The 27,042-nt window shown below is 40.5% G+C and overlaps 1 protein-coding gene across 10 annotated transcripts in view; it reads left to right on the plus strand.

The window, feature by feature from the left end:
- The window catches only part of CEP350 (centrosomal protein 350), a 79,290-nt gene extending 53,621 nt beyond the window's left edge, over nucleotides 1–25,669 (plus strand). For all 10 annotated transcript variants that reach the window (XM_049807552.1, XM_049807559.1, XM_049807551.1 and 7 more), the window contains 11 exons: nucleotides 676–875; nucleotides 2,475–2,686; nucleotides 3,933–4,077; nucleotides 7,336–7,496; nucleotides 7,977–8,116; nucleotides 8,926–9,008; nucleotides 9,698–11,781; nucleotides 12,767–13,168; nucleotides 13,253–13,399; nucleotides 14,562–14,684; nucleotides 21,531–25,669. In XM_049807552.1, coding sequence (XP_049663509.1) covers nucleotides 676–875; nucleotides 2,475–2,686; nucleotides 3,933–4,077; nucleotides 7,336–7,496; nucleotides 7,977–8,116; nucleotides 8,926–9,008; nucleotides 9,698–11,781; nucleotides 12,767–13,168; nucleotides 13,253–13,399; nucleotides 14,562–14,684; nucleotides 21,531–21,695 — 3,862 coding nt within the window. In that variant the 3' untranslated portion in view covers nucleotides 21,696–25,669. The remainder of the gene's footprint in view (nucleotides 1–675; nucleotides 876–2,474; nucleotides 2,687–3,932; nucleotides 4,078–7,335; nucleotides 7,497–7,976; nucleotides 8,117–8,925; nucleotides 9,009–9,697; nucleotides 11,782–12,766; nucleotides 13,169–13,252; nucleotides 13,400–14,561; nucleotides 14,685–21,530) is intronic.
- The last annotated feature ends 1,373 nt before the right edge of the window (nucleotides 25,670–27,042 follow it).

The following is a 27,042-nucleotide window of genomic DNA, read 5'->3' on the forward strand; positions in this document are numbered from 1 at the left end:
GCATGAGCTTTACTTTTTATCTGTTCTTAAACTAGCAGCAATACATGTTAGTAGCTGGGAAAAAACAGTCCTGCATCCTTATTCTCTTGATGCTGTCAGCTCACAATTAACATTCCAAGTGTGGCAATCCATAGAGATGATGCTTAAAGGAAGAAGGATAAAAGCTCCAGTAATTCAGGAGAACTATTAATACAGAATCACCTTCTCTTATAATTATGTGTTTGGAAAGAACAGTGGGGCAACTGGAGTTACAATTTTTCTGTCATTGGGATTAGCAAAAAGAAAGGTTCATTTTTCAAACAGTCACTGCTTTCTTGAGGGTTCCAGTTTAATACCACAGGTGCTTTTCATGTCCTGAAATTGGGAATTTATCCTGTTCATTTTAGTGAATAGACAGTAGCACTTTTAATGATTTTAAAGATCTTTAAAATGTAAGCAGCATGTTTACAGTATGTTGTAGACTTTACTTACTGCAAAGAAAAAAACCTCTCATCTACTTGTGGGTTTTTTCAGCAGCACATCAGAAGTCTAGGACATAGTAGTTAGAGTGGATATTATCCTAGAAAACGATTTGAACAGCTATAATTCTGGGAGTTTTGGCAATAGAGCATCTGGGTATTGGGACCTTTGAGTGTGGTTGGCTGTTTTCCCATTGTCTTCTGCTCTGTCTGTCAGGTTCCTAACTAAGCGGGAACAGAAGCTGATGCAGCGTCGACAACATGCTGAAGAATTGTTGGAGTGGAAACGCCGCCTGGATGCAGAGGAAGCAGAAATAAGGCGGATAGAAAAGCAGGCTCTAGCTGCCTGGGACAAAGAGCTGCTCAAAACCAAAATAGCCAAGAAAGACCTGGGGGATCAGAGAACTGAGCCCAAAGGTAATAGGAAGAGGGGGGAAGTGATGCAAATGGCAAGAGTAAAGCATAGTTTGACACTATTGCTTAGGTTTGCACTTTCTTCCTTTTTTGATGTTTTGGTGGTGGTGGTTCTTCTCTGGATGCTCTTGGAATCTCGATTTCTGCACTCATTACTGCCTTCTGTTGCCTTGCTCTTTTAGCCCTGTTTTACACCTTAGTTAAATGTGTATTCCTCCTTTGCTGTGTGTCTTCTCAAATGAACAGTGCAGCATAGGCCCATCAGACATTTCTACATACAATTTAAACTATATTTCGGTCTTTCAAAACAAAATTACTGCATGATCTTTTGCTGATCGTCTTCTGAACTCACTCCATTAAAACCATTTTCCCCTGTAGTGCTGTTTGAGTGTGTATCCTGTTAGCCTTATTACTGTGGGTGAGGATGGCTCTTATCAGGGGCTGCTTTCCCCTTGTCTGTGTCTTCAAAAAAATTGAAAGCATATTTTCCTTCCCTCTGTTGTTAATGCAGTATAACTGTTTGAAATCTGCAACTGTGCTAAAGTGTGCTAGGATGTAATTAGTATAAATGATGCTATTGTCAGGAAAAATAAGTTCCTAGATGTTGGGAGCTACAGCTTTGCTGTTCTGTCTTAAGTGGACCATACTTTCAGCATGAAGCACAGAGAACTGGATTGCAGTGGAAGTAAATAATGAAACTTCAGAGATTGTTCTAGAAATAATCAATTTTCCTTTTTTTCCCACTTTGCTGAAAGCAGGCAGCATGTCCTTTGAGCGTGCAAAGGGAATTCAGAATTATGCCCTATTACACTTGTTACTGAAAACAGTCATGTGGATTTTAGGCATTGTAAGACATTTTAAAGATGATATGCGTATGAGTCAGTCCCAATGAACAAAAATTCTGCATGAATGTTGAATTCTCATCAACAGTTGAGAAAATACAGTTCCTTTCTATTAATTGTATCTAACAGTAAGCATTGGAGCACGGCCCTGCTTCCTAAGTTCCTCTCCCCAGCCTTTGCTCAAATATTGAATAGTTCTCCATGGCTGCTTCAGTAATGCTGTGACTCCTGTGGAATTTAGTAAACAGGAATATTGAAAACCCAACTTATTATTTTACTTGTTGCCAGTTGAGAGACTCATGATGAAATCATAACATTAAAATGTTTTCTGCAACTACTGTAGAGGAAGCAATCAATTCTAAATTCAAGATCTGGCTTGCCAATTATATGCTCTTCCATGACTTCTTCAGACTAATAGAGACTCTTGCTGGTGTATGGTCAACTGGAAGGACAGGTTTCCCTAATAATCTTTTCAGAGTGTGTTGTCTGGAAAATGTTAGAATATCCTGAAAACCCCTTTGTTGTAGACATTCAGCAGTCACTAAGAATGTTTGACAGTCTTAAATCATAGTTCTCTGTTAAACATGCTTGTTCTTGCTTAATATTCCACCCTCAGTGTCTAGGTGAGTGAAATAACACTAATTTGACATGTATTGGTAGCAGTTACTACTTTATATGCAGGCAGCAGTATCTCTGAAGGCATATAAGTTAGCGCAAGTTCTTAGGTGATTTGTTTTTTTCTCTCATTATTTGATCTCAGAAACGGCTAGTGAAGAAGAGTCTCCAGTGCCTTCTTGCTCTCATCTGAACAGTGAAAGCTCTATCCCAGAAGATCTTGGCAGTCCAGCTGCTGAATCTGTCCCATCAGAGACTATGGGCCATGGACAGCCAGAAAGCCCAGATCAGAGTACAACTAATGAAGAAATGGTTTATTCTGAAGAGTTCAAGTCCTCTACCTCACCTGGCAAGCTTGTGAGTGAGCTTTTTATGCTATATATATTTTTACACTGTAAAAGGATATCAGAGAATTAGTAAGTATAGCTGTCCCAGTTGTCAAAGCAGAGATTAAACTATCCTGTGTTTGCAATACCATTTTACATTACTGTTAGTAAACATTGTGATCAGATATGTTCTTTGAAGTCTTGAGGAAAAATTGCTTCAGCACAGAGTTTAGGTATTTTTAAACTAGTGGGTAGTCTTGCAAAATGTTTTGCGTACGTCACATAGGTATGCAGTATTAAATGGTGGAACATTGACCCAGTTTACCAGTGTGAATTAGCTGTAGGCTAGCTTGTTACCATTGTATAAATTCTTTGAGGCCATGGAAACTATGCTCTGTTTTCCGCTTTGCTTTGCTTGCAAGTAATGTATCCCAAAGTATAGCTATAGGATAAAGAAGCAGAGTTGTAATGTCATGCACAATCCTTTGGGTTTCAGATTATGTCTGCTTGCTAGCTAATTCTGCCTTAGTGTTCTATTCCAACTGTTATTTCTACTTGGTTGATAATTTTGATAAGTTTCATCCTGATAACTTTGCTCTGTGCTCAGTGGGACAGAAAATGCAGTGTCTGTGGGGTAAAGGAACTGTTCATGTAGACTTGTTACAAATACTTTCTTGGAAAAAGTTTGCTGAGAAGATGGTGAGGTTAAATGTCTAATATGTGCTAGAAGTTATGTTCCAGGTATGTGAAAGGTTTGTGATATAATGTTGCAGCAGTAAGAGCATTTTGGAAGAATATTTGCTCTTAGAATTTTTTGCCTCGCTACAGAGAAATAGTCCTCTGTCATTTCACTGATCTAGAATGGCATCTGATCTAGAATGCACCCCTTACATGAAATGGTCGTTTCAGTTCCACCAGTATATTTTTAGGAGCTCCTATTGCTGTGGTTGTTTCAAATAAGATTACATAAACTGTATTGAACACCTGTGAGTCAGAACCATATCAGTTCACTTAGGTAGTAATAGAGTAGTCTAAGCAGCTTTACTGAAATCTAAGCTCAAAGCAAGCTGTCAGTTATTGCTGCTCTTGGTATTTTTATTTTATTGTCTAGCAAACTAAGATTAAGTTCTTTTTAAGATAGCTGGATAGGTACCAGTGCTTATGAGATGTTCTCTAGTCATGCCGTTCTTTCCTTGTAACTAGCTCCTGATGACAGTGATCTCCTACTTTCAAGCTGAGTTTTGCAAGCAATTACTTGTCCTTTTCTTCTCCCATAGTCTCCTCCCAAAAGCAGTATATCTGTATCAAAGCAAGATTCCAGCAAAGGCAGCCATAGAACTGGAGGACAGCTACGTTCACCTGTGAAGTCTCATCAGATACCTCACAACTGGTCTGATGAATCTTTATCTATGACACAGTCAGGTAAGTGTAATATGTGCTTGGGTTTAAATTGCTTTTTCAGAGCTCTTGCTTTTAACAAGTGAACTTGAAATGCAGACATAGATGTGGGGAGGCAGACAGAATTTCCTGGAAATTGCCAAGATTTGGAGTTTTGTGGGAGTATTTTCCCATGATGTAATTTGATCACTTCAACTTAAGAACAATTTAATGTAAGACTGTCTATATATTATCTCTTCTTCTAGAAAGCAACACAGGTTCCTGCAAACAGCTATGAAGATGAGAGTCAATAGTTAAGGTGGTCCTAAAATTTAAAAATACCAAGGTTAGCTGTGCTTTTAACAGGTGACACTGCTCCACCCCTCATGTTATAAGAAAGCAGAATATGCTTCAGCAGGATACAAACATGATCATCCTCTCTGAACACAACCTGGCTCCAGAAGCAGTATAGCTCTGTTGTCATGGCAGTCTGAGTGAGCCCATTGGACCTGCACTGGCATGTGCAGATTGAATGGATGCTTCAGGATGTATGTTTTTATTTTTGGAGGAGAGTTTGAACGGTGTGCAGTAAAACAGGGCCTAAGATTGTATTTTGAGCTATAAAACTTAAGATCTACTGTATGGACCTTTTATCACAGGTCTTTTATCCAGTATCCAAGCTGGCTACCAGTAAATTCCGAGGGAGAGAACTGGTACAGCGCGGTCCTTTCCCTGCTGTGCTCTTGTAGTCTGTTAGTCATGTGGATTGAAGGACTTCCTGAGCCACCATTCAGTGGGTCACAATCATCAGCTCTGTTAAGCTGTGAAGTCTGTTTTGAACCTTTCTGTGCTTTTAGTCTCTAAACCGTCATGCATTCTGTAGTGCTGTTGATATAGCATCATGAAATACTTATTAGCAAATGAGAGAGCATTTTTCTGCTTTTTTTTTTTAATTCCCTAAAGTAAGTCTTTAGTGGAAGAAGAATTAGGTGGTTCTGTTGTATGTATAGGCTGTTGTTTGTGATAGATGGATAACTTATTGGCGTATGTACATATTCAGTCTTTATGGTGCTTGATGTAGCAAGCTTAACAATATTTTATGTTGGGTTTTTTTGGTTAATATGTATGTAAGTACAATAGAAACACAGTAATTTTGAGGCAGCTGTTCTCCTGCTGGATAGAGAAATGAATACATAACTCCTATGTATTTGCACTGAGTAATTTGTATTGGGATTCTGTCTGGAGAGCAGCTTGCAACACAATGAAGCATTCAGCAACTTGATAAAGTTATTTTCAAGTTCTGACTGAGCAACCACATAAGGAAGCCATTATGAAAAGCAGAGCAGGCAACAGTGATCATGAAAATAAATTTCTGTAAAATAAAGTATTTGCAATCTTTGATTTCAAATGCTGAAGAAACGTATAAGAGGTGGGAAGCCAATCAGGATGGTGCTGTTTACACAATAAATAATTCCATTGAAGAGAGACAAATCTTCCAAGCTGCTGAGTAGTAATGAACTCATTGCTATGTCAGTCCCATGCATGTGTAGGCAAGATCATCAAAGATGAAAGCATATGAAGATCTTTCCCTTATGAGTTGATCAAGAAAAGCTATAATTACATAGTGGTCACTTACTATTCGGGAGGAGTTGTTAATTACAGTGGCATCATAAAGTACTCCTGATTAGCAAGTGAGATTCCATTCTTTTTGTGCTTGGTTGGTTGTTTTTTTAAATTCTCTAAATGGTTAACAACAGTTGTTAATGGAAAAAGAATACAGTAGTTTGACTGTATTACTGACTTATTGATGATGAAATCATTATGGTGGTTTGCTGTCTTGAGAAATGAGATTGATTAGCAAAGTGTCCAGCAGTTCTGCTAGCTGACCAAATAATACTGATGACTTACTATCTAGGATGTTCAGTAAAGCGATTGGCGTTTTATGAGCATCCAAGCCTTTTGGTACAGGAAAACATTATAGGTGATACTGAGCATTAGAAAAGCCTACCAGCCAAGATCCTTCTCTTGGGAGCTGCAGCTGCTGCTATAGAAGAGGAAGGGGGACATCAGCTGCAGGGAGGAGCTCCAGTAAGACTATGTCAGATAAATATTTTGAAGAGTTTTTGATACTTAATTGTGGTAGACCAATCTGGGACAAGGATCTTGTTTTGAACTATGTTGGTATACATTTAAAACAAGAAACAAGTGGACATAATCAGGTGGGTGGAAAAGAATAAATAAATGAGACACTGAGTCTCTCTATAAACTCTGAGAAGTCTGAGAGACTTAAGAGATTTTTCGAGCAGGAATAACGAAAGTAGCAGAGTTACTGGTAGAATGGGATTATCATGCAGAGAATGTATCTAAGTATCTGGGGACAGTGTCCCAACAGAAAAGAGGTAGAACATCATCAGAAGGACTGGAAGACCAGGTTGCAGGGATTTCTGGGGATGGAGGGGAATGGAGGAGATCTTACTAAAATTACTCAGGATAATGATTAAGAAAAATATTGTTCAGGTGGAAAATAGCTACAGTCAGTAATGGCATCATAGGACAATCTGTAAAATTGAACTTGGAGCAAAGATATACCAAGTAGCTTTGTATAAGCTATTATCGAGTAGTCCACCACATGTAAGCTCAACACTACCCTCATTCACCCCAAATAAATTGTCATCCTAAGGCCTGACAACAGTGAAAATCTCTGTATTGTTCAAACTGACTTTCCTTCCAACTATTGACTGGTCAGCTCTCCATTTCATAGATGTATTTAGTCTAGGTGGCAGAAAAACTAAATGGACCAGAAACCTAAACTTTTTTGGAGTCCACTGTTCCAAATTAAATTCTCATCAATGAAGTGTACCCTGTAGCTTGAAACTGTATATTGTGATTGTAAACGAATATTTCAGATATATATTTTTGGTATGCATCTTTGATTTGTTATATTTTTAAATGTCAGGAAAAAAAATAATTTTTGCAACAGCTGACATGATAAGCAGTTAATAAGGTAGCAGCATAAACTTGGGTGGTTGATGTGAACAAGTTTGGTGACAAGTTACTGTGTGTATCAGAGCCTTTCTCTTCTAAATTAAATAAGATGCAACACTTTTTCATATGTTATATCGTAGTGTTGTGATTCTGAGATCCCACTTTAAGACTCTTATGTTAAGATTAACGTATTGACATTAAATTCTTTGATATTTTGCTTGGACCATGTTTTGTATTTACTAAATGACTGTTTATTGCTTTGCATAGAACTGTTTTGTGAGGTGCAAGCTTACAAAGACTAAAACTAAACTTTTTCAGAAACCACATCTGATCAAAGTGACATTGAAGGACGGATCAGGGCCCTGAAGGATGAACTACGGAAAAGAAAGTCTGTGGTTTACCAGCTGAAAAAGGAACAGAAAAAGAGACAAAAGGAGAGACTGAAGGCCCAGGAAGCCAGTTTGATCAAACAGCTGGAGGTTAGGAACAGCAGGAAGAAGGGCAAAATAAAAGATTGTTAGCCTTGGATAAATCATTATAATATGGATGTTGCTGGCAGAATATTGTATCAACATCTGTGAAAGACACATTAGTGCGATAGAAGTGTGACTGTGTTCTGGCTATTTAACTGTTTTCAATAATGAACCAGGGCCTTGAGGCAAAAATGCCATTAGTTTTTAAAATGTATATCTTTAATGGGTTACTAGCAGCTTTCAGAGGGCTTATGTATGTTTGTACACATTAGTATCCTAGCTTGGATTAAAGAGTGATACTCATGTAATTTGTTGTTGAAAGTAAAGTATTAAAATTTCTAGGATTCACAACTGTAGAGCTTTAAGAAGTTAAATAGATTGTTTTACAGAGAAACCGAATGTATCTTTTATTAATTTAATAGATTTTGATTGCTGAATTGTAGTTATGGTTTAGTAGACTAACAGCCATAACTTTTCCGTGTGCAGTCATATGATGAGTTTATCAAGAAGACTGAAGCAGAGCTGAGCCAAGACCTGGAGGCATCACCAACAGCCAAACCTCAGATTAAAACTCCACCCTCAGCTGCTGCTGAAAAACCTAAGATCAAGGCACCACCGCTTCACAGGTAACTGGGATTTCTTCTTTTTGAGAGTATTCTGAAAGTGTGATGAATACTTTTTTAGCAGAAACCATGAGTACAAGGAAAGCTGGTAACTGCTCTTCTTCAAAGCACTGGACAGTGGCAGTATACTGTTGACCTATCTGCTGCTCTCGTCAGACCCAAAACAGATAAGATGGACTGTCCTGTAATTGTATGCATCTCACTTTTGTCCTGCCCAGTTTTTCAGATTCTATTTCCAAGTTCTTTCTGAACAATATTTTTCAGTTAAGCAAGAATCATAGAATTGTGCCAAATGGCTGTATGGATTACAGACCTGAAGGAATTTTTTTCCCATTTTGGTCATTCATTATGCCTGCTGCAGTGTGTGAGGCAAACCATTCATCTTTGCAACTTAAATCTGGTTTATATCTTAGGTTTTAAAAGGTAGAGTGAGAATTCAACCGAGTTCTGCACTTCCTGCTGTATTTTTAAGAGCTTCATTTTCTCCAGCAGATGGTGCAATTTTATTGCATTCAAGTAAAAAAAAAAAGGGGGGGGGGGGGAGGGGGGTGGTCTCTTTTTTTGGCTGCAAAAAAAGCTAAAGTTTGATTAGTCTTTTAAAAAATTACTTTCCAGGACTTGCCAAACTCTCCTTTCTGTTCCTATTCCTATTTTCTAAGGTCACAGTATGTTGACAAAGCAAACTGTTTATTATCATTGGTGTGGTATTATAATTATAGATGCTTGTATTTCCATTTTTATCTATTTAAAAAACCCAAAACAATACACTCTGGTGTAACCATGATTCATGCCATCTGATTTTTCAAATTTAGGCCTGAGACAGCTAAAAACTGGAAATCACTGGCTGAATCAGAGCGATCCAGAGCATCTTTGGAATCCATTTCAGAGCATGCAGGTATGTAACTGGAAGAATCTGTACTACAGATTAAGATCTTGAAGACTGACCGTTTTAAATTTCTTTAATCTTTTCCTTCTTGATTCATGAAGAGGTTTTAATAGAGCATGCAGACTTCATAAAACCATAATGATTAAACTGTATTTTTTACTATTTTTATTTAGTAGGATTCTCCTTTTGCTGTTTCCTGTATATTGAGTATTTAGTTTCATTCTTGCTGAGGTTTGTGTGAAACCATAATTACATGACAACCTTTTTCCTTTCTTTTGTTTTTTGTTCCTTTATCACTTGAGAAAAGTAGGGAAACAAAAACTAGAGAAGAATTTAGGAATAGGGTTTTTCTGAGATACTTTTCAATGTTTTGCTGTTGATCATTATCTGCAATTCTAATCTCGCTTGTATTTGCAGCTTGCAAACAAATAACTGAGTCCTTACCTTGAGCTCAGTATTGTACGGCATTATGAAATATTGGTACAAGGAACAGAACCAGAAACTAAGTGTTAGAACCCTGCAACTGAAAGAATGTTGCTCATGTTCAGGGGGGACTGCTAGAAATATGTTTCCAAGGCACTAGTTTGTATCTTCTTTTAGCATAGAAACCTTGTGGTTAATTTTGTTGCCTATGGTTGCAGTTTTCCATAAAACAATGCAGGCTATATGATCTGCTTCACTTTTTATTTTCCTTCAAGATGCTGTGTCATCAAGAACTGAGAGATTGGTGTCTGTGCACACCAAGAAGGTGGCTGTGACAGATGTTCATGCAGAAGAACCTTCTGGAACATCTTCCTCTGTTTTAATGTCACCAAGGAGTTACAGAGCAGGATCTGGTGACTCCTTAGATAATGTACCCTCATCATCTCTTCTCAAAGACATGAAAGACATTAGCAGGATATCCTGTGGGTCAATGAACAATGTGGTAAAAGCATCCAATGATGAGGCTGCCTTCAGTCATAAATCTGAGATACAGGAAGACTTGGAATACATAAAGTCTGAGGAATATGAGATTGAAGGTTCTCACGTTAAGCCTTTAGAGAGTTCTGATGTCTTGCTGATATTAGATAAAGAACAGGAGAGCTCATTGGACATCCTTCCAAAGAAAGTCCTCCGTTCTGAAAATGAACACTCTCAGAAGGGACTCTCTGGTTTGGCTGTGGAAATTCTTCATGGTATGGAAGAAATCTTAGAACAGAGACTGGCTGATAAAGATGCTGTAACTGGCCCAAGTGTGGAAGAGTCTTCTCACAAACTGAGCAAATCAGCAGAGGAAAAAGGTTATCTGCTTTCAGAACAACTCTTTAGTCAAAAGGAGCCATCATACCTTGAAGACTTTGAAGCATCCTCTTCCAGAAAACAAGCATCAGCTGAAGAAACACTTCCTGGGGAACATTACAATGATGACTTGGAAGCATCTCTTCTCTCTCCTAATGGGGATGCTCAGTCACTGACAGAGCGGTCACAGCACACACAGACCAGCAGAAGCAGATCCACCAGCCTTGGCAGTGATGGTGAAATCAGTGAATACTTTAGTGACAGGTCTCTCTCTCTCTCTGGCAGCATGCATTCAGAGAGGTTATTAGAACTTAAGTCCCCAACAGAACTTATAAAAAATACTGAACGCAGAGATGTGGAGCAAGAACAGGCCCCTACTGAATCACCGCTGTGGTCCTCTGTTTCAATCACAGAAGAAACAGATAGTTTGCCAAATTTCAACATTGGTGATAGGGTACTAGTGAGTAAAGTCCAGCCTGGAACATTGCAATTCAAAGGCCTGACTAAGTTTGCCAAAGGGTTTTGGGCTGGTGTGGAGTTGGATAAACCTGAAGGGAACAATAATGGAACTTATGATGGTATTAAATACTTTGATTGCAAAGAAAAGCATGGTATTTTTGCTCCTCCTCAAAAAATCTCTCGCATCACAGAAAGTATTGATGGCCTTTTAGACACAAATAACGATGAAGACTCATCCTTTGATGACAGGCTGGAGAAGCAACACAAAGCTGAGCAGGAAGACAGACAAAGTTCCAAACCTGGCAAAGAGAATGAAAGCCAGAGCAGAGATGTAAGAGAGAACTATTCCCAGGATAAAGCTCCTGTGGACACAGCTGTTACAGAAGCCTCAGCTGAGGAAAGAATTGATGAGGAGTCATCTCCTAAAGCAAACAGCATAAAGGAGATTTCTGTAGCTACTGAATCACTTGCCCAAGAACAGTCAGTGGTGGATTATCTGAAGCATGCTGTAAAAGAGGAGGCCAGCCTTGCTCCTCTCATTTCTGGTGTCGTGGATGAGATTTCTACACTTCATTCGGATGACATCTCAGATTTCCTTTCTGAAAAACTGGAGAGACAAAAGACACTGGGGGAAGAATGTGCTGAAAAGTTAGATGATCTCTCTCCTGGAGTTGCGGAGAAGCCTGCAACTCCACTTCTGGATTTGCTGACAAAAGAAAAGAACCAGTTAGAAGCCCAGCTTAGACTACCATTTAGAGAGGAAGAAAAGTCAAAAGACCAACTGGAAAAGGTCAGTTTGCTGACAGACAGTCTACTTAAAGATTTTGTGAAAGACACAGTCAATCAGTTACAGCAAATAAAGAAGGTCAGGAATGAGAAAATCCAGCTCAGCAACCAGGAGCTCTGTGATGTGAAGGAGGAATCCAGCATCCCATCCCAGCAGGTAGAAAAGCAGATTCCTGACGGACTGAACAACTTTTTCCTAAGTTCCGATTTGGAAGATGAAAGAGAGGAACTTTCTTCTCCAGACATGTGTCCCAGACCAGTAAGTAACAGCCATCTTGCACTGATTTTAAGAGTTGATTACTCCTTTGACTGATGATGATTGAATCTGAGGAATGCAGTGTGGCACCAGTTTTTCTCCCAAGTTCTGTTTGGTGATGTGGAGATTGCCTGTATGTGTGTGTGTTCTTGTGTATACCAGTTCTCGGCTCATTTTGGTAGCCCTACAGGCTGAAAGACACATTTCGGCACACGAAAGTGAAAATACTTCTTTTGGTTAGGTTGCATCCTGCTTACATGTTCAATTTGTATTTAATCCTTACCCTTAGTTTTTATTCTAAAAATAGCAAAATACAATAGACTGTAAACTTACGTCTGTCTATTCTTGATATGAAATAATCATACTCAAACATAATTAGTTGCTGTGGAAGGTCATTAAGGTGTCAGACTGCTCTAACCATTGAACTAGTATATCATGAGTAGTGGAAGTTCAAGCTTCCTCAGAACAGCCATTAATGATACAGATACAGGATTTGGCCTTTCTGCTGAAGATCCCAGTAAACCTGTCTGCTTTGTCATTGATCTCAATATATTATCATCACAGCTTCAGCCCATTTCACCAGTGTGAGCACTGCTCAGTCACTAAAACAGCCATCACCTGCTAAAAGCTTTTAGGCTGTTGATTTAGATCTAAGACTGCTGGTAAGTGAAGTGAAAAGTTGTATGTCACATTATCAGTTTTTTAAACCACTCAGCCTTTCATAAGTTAAACATTAGGACAGACAGCGAGCAGGACACACAGTCTTTTAAGCTCTGTAGGAACCCTCTGAAAGCATTCAGCACAAGTGGTAGAAACCCCAGGTATTTGAATCAAAACATTTCTAATTTTACCATGGGCTATTTATTATTTTTCTGAGTATTTGTGCACATAGTGCCAATTACATCAGTAGAGCATTTTAAAATGTAAGCTGAATTAGACAACAGTGTGACACCACTTTTATATTTACTCTGTGGCTCTTAATTCACAGGAGAGTCCAGTCTTTGGTGCCAGTGGTCAAGAAGAGCTTGCCAAGAGACTGGCAGAGCTGGAGCTCAATCGGGAGTTCCTGAGTGTGCTGGGAGATGATCAAGACTGGTTTGATGAGGACTATGGCCTGAGTTCCCGTAAGGTTCAGCAGAAGCAAGCTGAGGAACCAGCAGTGCTGCCCAAGGTAGAACCACAGAAAGTGCCAACAAAGCCATGTGAGGAGCCTTTGGCAGTCCCTCATACTGCGGTGGAGGTGGAAGGTATGGTGCATGCAGCAGCTGAGGAACTCTGGAAACTGAAAGAGTTGGGTCATGATCTTCAAAGTTTCAGCCTTCATACACATCTTAGTAGTACCCTCAAAGAGCAAGATACAGACACGATCAACAAGCAGGTTTATAAAAAGGTACAGTCTTCAGGCATTTTGGTCTTGCCCTTTGAATGTTTACCATGAACAACAGAAGCCTTAACTTTTACTTCTTTCTTTAAGGTTGTATTTGATTTAACAAGAGAGATCTTTGGGGAAATCTTTGCTGAGGATCCTAATCTAAATCAGCCTATTTGGATGAAACCATGTAGGATTGCATCTGCTTACTTCCGCCGAGTAAAAGACCCAAATGATCTGGATGAAATTAAGGTAGGAAGAACTTTGTCATGCTGGGAAAGTGAGATGAAAAATATTGTACTGGCATTTGCCTGAGTGTTAAAAAGATCATAACAGGTGTATCCAGCAAGAGATGAGGAGAGAAATGAGATTACAAACTTGAAAAGGAGTTTGTCAAAATGGTCCTTTTTTACTCAACAGATTTGCCTCCCTGTCCTTTTGGCTGGTACTGGTTGCTTTTAAACCTTAGTCCTCTGTGCAGCACTGCCAGGATGACCTTGATCTTGTAAAATTGGTATGCTGACAGACTGCTGCTTTAGCGTTTTTCAGTGGAACTCTGTATGGGTCTATTGGCATGGATCCAATAGTAGGGTTGGGCCAAATGGGATGAGCTGGATTTTTTTTATTCAGACACACCTGTGCCAACCTCACTGAGGACAGCAGGAGTTGTCCAGAGGGACCTGAAATTTGACTGGTGAGGGCATTATTGTATTTGGCAAGCCAGAGGAGGTCTTCTGTTATTGGTGGTAGTGCTCAAGAAAGGACAAAACCCCCAAAAGCTAGGGCCTGACTGGACCTAGGTTAAACTTTCAGGGTTGGACATTTGGAAAAAAGACTGTCTCCCTGAAAGCACCCAACAAAGAACCTTCCATACAGCTCATCAGGACACAAATGAAGATGACTTCCACCTGTACTGTTTTTTCTGAAACTGGGGGGAAGGGTGGCTGTATTTTGATTAACCTGCTGAAGTTACAGCATGTTAACTGTCTAGAAAAGACAGAAATAGTATCTAGACCACTCAGCTGAGAAGACTTTTAAAAGCATGTGGCAGGGGAGAGCAGGGGCACAGGACAAGGACACTGAACTCCCACCCTGCTTTTCTTTAATATTCTCCCATAAAATGAATTGTCATAATCTCCTATTTGCTGTACCGTTTAACTGAAAGTTTCTGTTCTCAAGATTGTTACAGCAGTGAGTGTCATTTTTTTCCCACTCCTGGGTTTAATAATTGTTCTGCCTGTGTAATGCTGCCTCAAAGACTTTCACTGTAACTTTCATGCAGACACCGTATGTCTCTTAGCTAAACAGAAGGCTGTTGCACATTCTATAATGTGACTTTTTAGGGTAGGTACTTCATGCATACATTTTATTTCTTAGTACAAATGTGATAAATCTCACCTTTACTGTTCTGTAGAGCTTCATTGCAGCTGAAGTACTGAAGTTGTTCAGCCTGAGGAAGGAGCCTAATCACAAAACAGACTGGCAGAAGATGATGAAATTTGGGCGGAAAAAACGAGACCGAGTGGATCATATACTGGTCAGTGGATGAAAAGCAATCATGTCAGATACTGTCCACCAGACTCAAGTGTGACGTGATCATATTTTTCAGTATTCAATCATGCTGTTTAAAGAATACAAAGTGTGCGTGAGGTCTTGATAGAAGGTGTTTAATTTCAGAGAGCACCTTATTGACAAAAACAGAAGTCCAGTGCCAGTGAAGTAAGGTGACTTGAGTGAATTCTCTGTTCATACCTACTGATTTGACTGGAGTATAAATTTGGCCACTCCCAAAAGTTTAAAGCATGAATTTATAGGAGGACACACTGAAATATTTGACTGAGAAGAGAGTAAACTTTTTCTTTGGGAAGGGAATATGTTTTCCTTCTTACTTTACTTCAAAATGTTTTTATATTGAAGTAATATTGTTTAATTGGAGACAGTGATACTGAGAACTTAATAGACCACATTGCTAACCAGATTCAACTGAAAGGTTGCAAAAGTCGTTGGGTTAGAAGAGCAGACTTCAAAGAGACAGTATGTGACATGATAGTACCTAGTACAAGGTAACCAGTCTGACAGATAGTACCCAAAGCTAAGCGTTTCCTCTAGTACTTGACATGAACCAGTGAACGCAGCTGCCAGCGGGGCAGAGACAGTTCAGTGTTAAAACTGCATGAGATAGAGCATGTCTGGCTGTGTACTAGTTTTTGAAAGTTACTTGTTGGCTTGTATTGCAGGATGATTAACGTCTTTATTGGCTATAATGATAGTGAAGGTTCTGCTTGGGAATATGAGTCGTCATTAACACCATGCTTCACTTAATTATACCTGAAATTGATTCCACACACGCACACATATAAGTAACTTCAAGTCATGGGTCGTGTGGTCTCTTAATTGCACATCAGTGGAAGGTTTCCAACACAGGCTTTTTCCCCGGGGTTTAATTGTATGTAAATAGAGTATCTATGTATTGGACCTGCATATCCTAGTACACTTGATTCTGGGATACACTTGATTCTGGGTTGTGGAGGCTGTTAAAGCATGCACAAAGAAGTCTTATGTTTAGATTCCTGAGAGAACTAATAGTACAACTATTATGCTTCTGTACCAATTTCCTAATTTCTTTGAACCATACCTGGAAAGAAGGATTCCTGACTGGAAAAATTTGTTCTAGTTGAAGACATCCAAAGTGCTTTAGGTGGAATAAGTTTGAAGTTCAGACAATTGGGTCTGCGATTTACATGCAGACCCAGACATTAAAGATTAATGGAGCTCTGACAAGTTTGGCTTAATAAATAATGTGTTTAATTTTATTTTGTTCTCACAAGAATGTGGTAATAAAATTTTAGCTGAAGTCTGGGAATAACTCTGTGAAGGCTTTAGATATAAGGCAGTCTCAGTAGCAGTGCTAACAAACATACTGTAATGTGAGACACTATCAGAGCAACTTCTAACTGAAAACCTAAGGACATAGTGCTCATTTTCTCTTACCTTATTTTATTAAAATCTCTATAAAACATGAGGTATCTGGATAGCTTTCTCTGTCTCCTAGTCAGCCTCCAACTTGTGCTTAAGGTCATGAGTTCTGTGATAACACAAATCCAAGGTCATAAGTGGATATACAGGTCTGTGCAGTTATCTCCTGCCTGTCTGCTAGTAACTCATGGTGTAGCTGTAAACAGAGAGGCCAGTTTTGGAGTTTTCCAAATATTTTTTTTTTAAGTATATTCAAGTAGAACAACACAGCAATTTCCTGAAAGAGAAATCAAAGACTTTTTTGGTAGGTTTAGGTGCTGTAGAAGCTTCTTTAGAAATCACAATTGAAAATGCTTTCGTCAAGTTTTTGTGAAGATTTAGCCAATATATGCCTCTTGCAATGTGCAGGGGATGTCATGTGAGTACATATATAAGCTGATTGATTCTCCACATTCTTTTCCTGCTTATAAAGACAAAGGCTGTTAAAATAAAACATGATCTTTCTAAAGCAGAGGTAAACGTTCTCAGGCTTCTGTTATTTGCCTTTAGATATTGAGCACAGGTCCTTCCCGGTTTGTTCATTCCCCCTTCAAATAAACCTAACCTTCAAATGAGTTTTCTACTGAGACAACTATGTATTTTTAGTGACTTTGATGAGAAGATGAAACATATCCGACCCAGGAGCTAGGTATGACTAGGGTAGGGGTTTTGATAAAGAGGAAGCGGAATCTGTTGTAGTATGACTAGGGTAGGTGTTTTGATAAAGAGGAAGTGGAGTCTGTTGTATACCTTCTCCAGCATATTGGCAATGACTGTCAAATAGTGACATTGTCTGCCTGGATGGCTGAGTGGCTCTTAAAGCAAGGAGCCATGGCTGTTTGCTGAATCTCTTTTTGTTTCTTCTGAAGGCATAGAGCAAGTGCCAGGCTATTCTGCCCAGCTTAATCTCTCCCCGATTATCCCTGGATGTGTCTTTGTGTTTATCATACTAAATCCAATTGCCAGTGGTTCTTGTCTCCACCAAAGGTCAGCCTTGTGGGGAAAGGACACAGTAATAGAAGCACTCTGCACTGTGCTGGTGCTCTCTGTGATGCTGGGTCCTGTGGGTGACTGCAGTCAGCCATCACACCCACTAGAAATTAAGGGGAGAACAAGATGGATTAGTCCTTCACCTCCTTGCTCTGCCTTGGTCTTTGCTACTTCCCCCAGTCACTGCATCTTTAGTTGCGTTTTCACTCTCATCTGCTCTTTTCCAGCATTGACACCAACATAGTTAGCCATGTTTTTCTGCCAGTGACAAAAACTCCACCTTCCTCTTCTCCTTTTTTGCAGTACTGTTAACTTTGATCAAGCATCTCTGTCCTCAGAAAGCATTTGTAATGGGATTTCTTATGAGTTCTCTGGTCTGCTGGATAGTTGCTCACAATTACAGCAAAACTTGGCTTTCAGTAAACAAGTACAGGAGGTTCACATTTATGAAAAGCTACTTTGTTTAAAATCAAGCTAAAGGAATGTTTAGGTGCTTACTTTCTTATTCTCATGTCCCTTTGTGCTGCCACCTTTATCACATGTATGCTGTCTGTGCTTTGTGGGAGATTCTCAAATGTACACATAGGCTGAGAAGCTGCATTTCGGTACATCAGGGCTGCCTGCACATTTCAAAACCTTTTTCTAAACTACAGCAAGAACCCTCATATCTCTATTTAAAGTTCAGGTGCTAAGAATAGACTGTTTCCACCCCTTTTTTTCCACTTGGGTCTTCAGCCAAAACTCCCTGTTTTGCTGATCTGTTTGCATGAGGCCAGAATGAACTTTCTAAGCCATTGCTTTCCCTGCCACCCCCCTTTCCGTTTTATCTGGAGCTTGAGAAAGCAAAGCTCACCTGATACTGCCAAACCTACGTGTTTAGTTTTCACACCTGAGAAGCCTGCCAACAGAATGCTGAAATGTACTTGATCTTCTGACTTGTTGACTTAATGGCTAGAATGTTTCCATGCAGAAATTCTGCAACAAAGCAAAGCTGTTCCTATCAAGCTGGCTTAATCAGACAGCCCATTTCTGCAGCACTCAAGATCTAAACCCAAGGGGAGTGCAACAGTAAGAAGAGAATCAAAGCCTGCTTGTATGCACAGTTGTGTGTCTTAAGATTTCCAGGTACTCTTGAGACTGAAGGGCTGTGAGAATGCACCTGCCTGCCTTCCTCCTACTGGAATTCTTCCAAAGCACTAGTTTGTGGATTTTTATTCTTTTCAGTCTCCAAATGATCTAGTGACTCCTTAAGTGTAGTTTATTTTGCAGATATTCATGGTTTTGAATGTGAACCTCCAGAAATCAAAACTTACTAACTTACTCTCTGAAGTTTCTTTCAGATTATATTAAGTGTTGGTTTTGGGTACTGTGACATTTATTAGATGGCCAACAGGATCACGCTACCTTGTTACCTCCGGATTTTTTTTGTGTGCATGACTCCTTCTTTCTTTCTGTGTTTAAAAAAAAAAAAAGCGTGCATACAAAAAAAAAGTGCACAGAAAAAAACATACTACCCAGCCTTCTGCATAGTGTCACTATTTATCTTTTCCTGTAGGATGGAATTCAGTTTCATTAAAACTGTTGTTTTGACATTGCCCAACTGCGGTTTCTCTCTGGTATAGAGAACTTACTTCCTGGTAGATACAAAGTTTTACTTTTGTCATGAGAATGTGCAAGAACTTAAATGCTGTGCATGTACTGAAGACAATGCAAAGCTGATTTCCATGAAAGACACGATAGTCACCAAATGCAAGCAAACTGTCTTCATTGCTTAGAAGCCGTTTGTGGTAATACAACAAATGGATCAAACCTTTCCCAGGCAAAGATGTCGCAACTGCCTTGGCTCAGATGTCTGCAGCTATGGCTGCAAAGCAGCACAGCAGTTTCCACGTGTTCTGAATACACTATAAACAAGACTTGCCTGCAGCTGTGAATTGCACATTCTCTTAGTTTTCAAAAAGTATGCTCAAGGAAGTTGTCCTAATGCCAAAGGAAATTGTGCACTGTGCCTCTGAGAAAGGGGGGAATGATAGAGGCAAGAGGAAAATTAATCACCGATACTCTTTTTCTTTCTTCATCTTTCCACTGCTCTTTAATATCCAGCCTTTCTCTGCCTGGATCAAGTTACCCTATCCTCTCCCCTTTACTGGCATTTCTTTATCCTATGTGTATCTTTTTCCTCCTGGAGCACAGTAAAGGAACTGTCCCATCATGTTGTTGCAGGTCAGACAGAATAAACGGCAGCTTAGTTTGGATCTGGATATTGGGGTTTGTTTAAAGGCCAGGGAGATCAGAGCTTTTAACCTGCTTAATTATTTTACTCGCTTGCTTACCCCACCCTCGGTGTTACATTCACCAGGTCTCGACTTCGCTTCCCAGCAGGGAGGTTGCTGCTGGCCTGGGAGGGTCAGGCAGAAAATCGCATCAGTTAGTATTGTGCAGCTGCTCGTGGTTACCAGTCTTGGACATCTTCGGTCAAGGTCCCTGGGCATCCCCCAGCATTTGTCTCCACCCACCTCCTTCATCTCCAGTATCTTCCCCCATTTCCAGGGTCTTTCTTCCGGCCAGGATCTTCACCTTCTCCCCTTGCACCTCCTGTTTTCTCTCCCAGACCACTTCTGCTTTTTGGGAACCCTTCTTTTTGGCACCACCTCTTCTTTTTGTGACCCTTATCTCTTGCTTTTCCTCATCTAAATAGCCTGTGATGCAGACACACAACACGTGGTCAGCCTCCAAATTGGTGCTTCTATCATATGCCCCTTTATTGATGGGAAGACTTGTGACATGCTGCTGTTGTTTAGTCCAGGGTTTATCAGAATTTACAACCAGCACATACTGGTTGCAGGCAGCACGCTTCTGCTTGAGAGTTCAGAAGTCTGTTTCAGACATTCACCCCCACTCAAATTTCACCCAATTATCTGCCACTTGTAGCATTCAATTTAAATGATTTTTCACCTTGCTGGGGTAGTGCAGAGATTTGTAAGCATGTAGCATGACTCTTCTAAAGCTGTTTGCAGGATGTGATCCCTGCCCCTCTCCCTGAGCTCTCTTAAGAGAGGGAGAAAGGAGCTGTCAGACTGAAACCCCATGTTATAACTGAAGCCTTATGCATGGCTACAAATGCTGAAGCAGTGCCGGTTCCCATAGCAGCCCATTCTTGGGCTTCATACTGTGTTTTGGTTATTGAATCATCATTATCCTATAGCAGCTGTCACCTTCAAAATGGACATGTTTCTGGGTGGTTTAGCTTCAGGCAAAAGAGGGAGAGAGGGTGTTGGGGCTGTAGCTCTTGTACCCTCTTTAGGTAATGACATAATGATATGTGGATTTTCAGTATGTTTTAACCTTGTTTTGGCAGCATGTGGGTGTCTGGCCCACTTGTCTGTGTGGACAGTGTAAATGTATTTTGAGTTCAGAGTGTAGGATTTACAGTCAGAGGAGCTTTCTGCTGAAGCTGAGCAGAGAAAGAGCTTTCAGCAGGTTTTCTTTGTCATTTTTAATATGAGTAATGTTTGCATCCACTCTTTCTTTTCTCAAAAGTTTGAGTTTTGTTAGGATTTATCTGTAATACTGAAGTGGTCACTTAGACAAATTTTTAATAAGTTTAAATTGGAGAAATCCACTTTGAGGAGACTCTCAATAAGACTTGATTTGCTGAATGAAATTATATATTTCTGTCTGTTACTAAAACACCTATTTGCTAGTGACCAGTAAAACAGGATTTTGCTTGTCAACCATTTAGGAATAGAAGGAAATAAATACACTTTGAGTTACTGTTTTAGATGTAATGGTACAAAATTCCATTTGTAATAATGAAGCATGGAGTATTTTGTGCAAATGAATTGCAATACTATCATACAACACATGCCAGCATTTTGTCTTCCTGTACAGGAAAAGTTAGTTATTTCCTTTAGGTTTTCTAATTCTTATTTGAATAAACTGAACTGCAGTAAAGTGTTTTCTTTTTCTCCTTCCCCTGTTCAAGGCCTTTGCATGATTTCCTACCAGTTTAAGCTGCATGGAATCAGCTTCTTGCAAATACATAATTAGGGACTTTTTTAATGGAGCTTCTGCTGTGGCCAAGAATATCCCGTTAGCTGAGTTCCTTCAAGTGAAAAAATTGTGCAGGAATATGAAATCCTTTAAAACGGATACTACAGTGAAAGGTAGAAAACATTCATACAGTGAAATAGCCTGGTTCAAATAGATCTGTGTTCATTTTGCTATTCCAAGCGTTTCCTGTAATCTCTTACAAAGACAGATATGTTGTTGGCAGATGTGCACTGTTTGGGACTCTTTCTGGAACTTTGCAGGGGATATTATCCTAGAGCAACAGAATTGTAATGTTTGTATTGCCTTTTCCTTTCTATCCTCCAAGGTGCAGGAACTTCATGAGGAAGAAGCACAGTGGGTGAACTATGACGAGGATGAACTGTGTGTAAAGATGCAGTTGGCAGATGGAATCTTCGAGGCCTTAATCAGAGACACTGTTGACGTACTGAACCAGATAAATGAGAAACAGCGGAGATTGCTACTTGTCTGACAGTGCTGAAAATAAACTTACAGCTACGTAACCACTGAGTCATGGGTCTTTCTGACTCCTGACGTACTCTCCACCCTGCAAGTGCTGCTGCTGGACTTCCATGCGTGGGGCTTAAAGGCAGTTCAGATGTGATTAAAGGAACCTGAATTTGCATCCGCTGCCACTAGAGACCTTGCACCAGATTTATTGTTTGGAACAAGCTGATCTCTTACTCGAGGCTGCATTGTGAAGCGCTCAAGACTGTTCGTGTGCCAATGCAGTTATGCCACATAACTGTCAGCAGCTGTCTGGGGCTCCGGCCGGGGGCTTTGACATGGTCAGCTTGTTCTCTGAAAGGGTTGGGTTAAGTTGGGATATTGGCTATTTTGCTGGAATGACTGTCAGCCATCAGTACTCGTCTTGTCTTTAGAAATGTGAGTAACTTGGAGAAGAAACGGTTTGATCAGGTTTTAGTCATAAATGGAGACTTACCGTACTGAACAATGTTATAATCTTAACACGTCTTCTCCTGCAGCCCTAACAATGTGCATCAGTTTCTTCTGCTCCAGAGCCCATTTAATTCCCTTCTCTGTGAAGTTGGTTTTCATCTTTCTTCTGTGATGTGGTACCAAGTATGGTGCCAGCTAGTCCAGGGAAATTAGATGATGTTGCTTTCTGTATTCAAGTAAAGAATTCTTGCTGCTTTTCCTACGTATCTTGCTTCAGTCCTGAGGTGGAGCAAGATAAAGGCCGCCTAATGTCAAGGGTGAAAGATGAGCCCATGGACAACTTTCTTCCTACCATGTAGCACTTCTCTTCCTGGAGCACCAGCTGCTCCCAGATAATGGATACTCAGGATTTTCTCAGGCACGAGACATGCAGGAGTGGAAAACATTTCCTCACAAAAATTTGGCCTTCAATCCCTCAGCTTCTTCCCTTACGGTCACCTAATAAATCAGAGAAGCTGTTACTTGAAAAATTTAGAGAACAGAGTGTATTCACCAAAGAAAGCGGTGTCCAGTGCTTGACTGTCTGCATGTTTTGTGCTTGTGGGTTTTTTATTTATTTTCAGATAATTTATTAAGTGGGTTATAGGAGAGTGTCCTGTGCAGTTGACTGCACTGTCTTATGTTTTGGGACAACCGAACTTGAGAAAGCATCTGTTCTGGAAACTTCCAGAGCCCTCTATTCTCACACAAAACCTCCAGCTTCTCGAGGCAGATACAGGGAGGGGAAGGTATGAAGAACCAAACCACAGTGACCAGGAGTGGCATGCGAAGGCAGGACTAGGAATGGCGTTTCACCACACTTGGTTCAGAAACAATGGAGAGTTGAGGGGGCTGAGCTGAAAAATGATGTGAAAATTCTCTGCTCCGTCTGTTTCCTTTCTTTCACAGAACTTCTAGGCCATCAGCAGCTGTTAACATGGTGGATTTTGTGCTGGGTTCAACTGCAGTGTCCTTCTGCTGAGTGCTTGTTCCTAACCTGTCCCTCCCATTCTTGTGTTTTCCTTGGAGGAACACAGACAATCTGGGGTCAAACGTTGATGCCTTAATAGTGGATGTCCCTGTTTGCTAACCTGGGACAAGACCCAGAGGAGAGCCAGATTCTTCAGACACACTGGAGTGCAGAAAGACACTTTGAAGCCCTCAGAGGTGCCCCAAAGATGCTGCAGCCCACAATAGGTGTGGCAGGGAGATCTGTACCATTTCATTTATCTGCTTGGTTCTTGGGCTTCCTGCTGTATGTACCTCTGCTACTGCTCCATTCTGTTTTCTCTTTTCCACCTTTTTTTTTTTTTTTTTTTTTTTTTTTGAAAGCTATCATTGGAATATTTGCATTTTGCACAATGACACATAGCTGGTAATTCTTCAGGGACAGCACTGGGAAACGTTGGATTTGTCAGAGATCCATATAGATTCTCAGATGTAGTATTGCCAGCACCTCACTTGTGAGTTAATGGTGAGCCATATTCATGGGAGCTTAATGAGCGGAAGAACAAGGAGGAGGTAATGGTGTCTAGGAACACCTCCAATGGGCATATGCATGTCTGTCCTGCAGTAGTGGCCCTTCTGGCTGGCTGGAAGTCAAATGGTCTTGGTGGAACATTGTTCAGCATTTTTTCCGAAGTGATTCACTTATCCACGTAAAATGTCATGATGCTGAACCAGAAAACTCTTGAATGCTTAAGATAGAAGCAAACTAAAGCTGCTACATTTAACCAGCATGGTGTCACTGATTGGGTCACCACCTCAGATTCCCTTTCCTGGGTGTACCTTTTTCAATAGCAAGGATTGCAATTTTTATGGGTAGCAATTGCAGAAAGAAGGCAGAAACCTGCAGCATAGGTTTGTAGCTGGAGTATCAGAGAAACAAAGTTAGTTTCTGTTCTGTAGATACTGTGGCCAGTGTTGAGTAGGTCACCCTGCATCCCTGAGGCTTTTTGGCTGTTCTGCGGGGCTGGCAGGGCTTTTCTGGTTTGTCCACCAGCAGGAAGAAGGTTGTACAGTTGGCCTGCCAGGGTAACAGGGACCATTGGAGATTGTATGCCTGTTGTCTTGCTGGCTTGAATAGTGCTAGTTTGGTACCCTCAACAGAAGTAGTAACTATTTTTACAGCTGTTTGGGCAGAAGAAAGCTGTGTCTAAGTAATGGCTTTATTCCTTTGCAAACATCACCGTTTATTTTTGGTAGCAATCCTTGCTAGGAGCAACCTTAAAAAGACTTGAACGTACATGAATTATCTTCTCAATACCTCAAGTGTGTTGAGTTGCTTTGAGTTGAGTGTATGCTCAAAACCTCGAGTGTGTTGAGTACTTGTGGGCTAATGATTACCGCGATGAAGTAGTGGTCTGTCTGGGTCGCAGCTGGTAACAAGGAGGTATGGGGAAGCCTGGAGTCACGCAAACAGGCTGAATTCTCTATTTCTGTCTTCTCCCCAACCTTCCCTTTGAAAGAACAAGATGGTATTTCTGGGTCCTTGTTATCTTGGTGCAACCACGTTAGAAGATTCAAGGCTGAGATTTTTTTTGAGACCCATGAGCTGTTCGGGGCAGTGGCTGTCATCACTGGGGAGATGTGGTTCCCTCTTTGGAAGGATCTTGATGCCAGGTGGGAAAGCCCAGGCTTGAGAGGACAAGCAGCACGAGTACCTCTCTCACAGCAGGATGCTTCCTGAGCCATGCTCTGGAATATCAGTACTTCTGCCTTTCAGAAAAGGCTTGTTGCTCACAAGGTGGAATGAGGGGTTGAAAAAATCCCATCTTGTTCACTTTCCTTTCTTGAAAAAGTGGCCTTAGCTTTTTGCAATACTTGAATAAGTGTGTACCTGCAGAAGATCTTCAGTAGCACAGTGATAGAGACATTTTAAGTGACTATTCTGTGAGGAACTGCATGCAGTTCTGACTTTCATAATCCCTTTGCTACATTAAGAACATTAGGAAAATAAAGTACTTTTCAGCAGATAAACAGTTGAATCTTATAAGGTATTTAGTGCATCTGAAGTGTTTACAAATCAACTAAAATGGAGAAAAGCAAACTATTGAACTTATTTGTAATTTAAACATTAAATGCAAAATAATATACAGATGAAAGAGGAATACTGTAATTAACCTGCATTTACTAGTTTTTTCCTTGACTTTGCAGAGCCTTTTGATACACATTTGCAAAGCCGCCTTTTGGGAGGCTCCATCTCCCTGTGTACTGTGTTGTGGAGATGCTGAAAAGAAACCCGTTTACTGTGTATGTGTAAATAACCTGGTAACTTGGGTTTTGGGCCAGTTTCAGCTAATGTTCACATCCAGAGCAGCTTTGCACAGTAGACAGACCCAAGGATGTGGAGGGTTGTTTTGGGGGTTGGTTGTTGGTTTTTTTTTTTGTAATTAAGAACTGTAAAATAACCAGGGAGGTCCCTGTGTACACCAGTGTAAATATCTTTGGTAACTGAAATGTACTTTAAGAGAACAAAATCTGTAAATAAACTGATTTATAAATTAATCTTGTTTCCTGGTTCTTTATAAAATGGAGCTTTATAATTATCCAAATGGTTGCTAATTCTGAAGGTGTCCTGGAGATTCGTCCCTTTGTATGTTCCCCTTTCTGTCTGATGCTGTACTTGGGATGCCAATCACAGTCCACAAAATCCCATTAGAGTTGCCTTAATTATAATTATAACATTATTAGAATTTCCTTATTGTTAAAGCCAAGTGTTGATAAAAGCAAAAACAGAAAATTGCATTGCATAATCATTGCTGGAGTGCACAGTGTGATCTGTGTGAGAAAAATTACTCCTTGCACATGTTTGTTTAAAATAGGTTTTAAAAACTCATGCTTTAAAACATTGGGGGGGGGAAGCTATTTTTATGCTGAACAACAATCTTGGAATTAAATTCTTCAGAGCCTCAGTCTTGTTTCGGATCCCTCAATTAGGCTTCTAAATTGTTACAGCTCTATAGAGCTGCTGTTACCAGCACTGATCACTTCTTCACCAAGGGGGCAAACATTGCTCCCTGGAAACTTTATATGTTGGTGGAAATTTCCTAAATCTTTGCTGTTTCCTTTCCAGCAAAAAAACCCCAAACAACCCCACTTTAACATATGAAAGGTCCTGGAGCTCTGTAAGAAGACAGCTGAACACTTGCAGTGCCAAACCACAGGCATGCAAGCATGTGGCAAACAAGTGGCAGTATGAAATGTGTTAAGACCAAGCGTGCTTATTGAGCCTCCTCAGTCCCTACAGCTGCTGCTGCTCCTGTACCTCTGCTGTGTTTTGGTGCCGTGTATTAACATACAGACCAGCAGAAAAGGCTTTGCTTTCCATTTACTACAGATGTCTACAAAACCCAGCATTGGTCTTTCTGGCTTGGAGGATGCTGTGTGGCAGTCTACTCACCGCTCTTCTCTGCCTGGGAGAGGCATATGCATTAAGCAGGGTGGGGGGATCTTTGTGAACAAAACCATTGCAAAGGCATTGCTCTGTGCTGAGCAGTTATTTGCTCTTTGCTTTTCCTTAGCAGAGGTACCTCATCCAGGAGGAGGACTTGCTGCACTCAGACTTTCATTATGGAAGCAGCTTTGCTGCAGTCGTGCGGTGCCAGCGTGCAGTAGAAGTAGTCCTCAATGGAGTGTGCCAGGAACACTGTCCACAGCCCTTGTACAGACGGGTAAGCACATCGTGGCCCTCTGAGCTCGGGGGTTGAACCGGCCAAAGCGTGGCGGTGGGTCATTTGATGTCCAAAGGACTGAGACAAAGTGGTGCTGCAGCCTCTGTGCTCTCATTATCGAGCAGCGGGAGAGCATCCATATTGCTGCTTTCTTTGCCCTGCAGTGATTTTGCTCCACGAGTCCTGTGTTTTCGGACAGTGATCTAC

Source organism: Accipiter gentilis, chromosome 8 (genome assembly GCF_929443795.1).
Source record: "Accipiter gentilis chromosome 8, bAccGen1.1, whole genome shotgun sequence".
Taxonomy (NCBI): Eukaryota; Metazoa; Chordata; class Aves; order Accipitriformes; family Accipitridae; genus Astur; species Astur gentilis.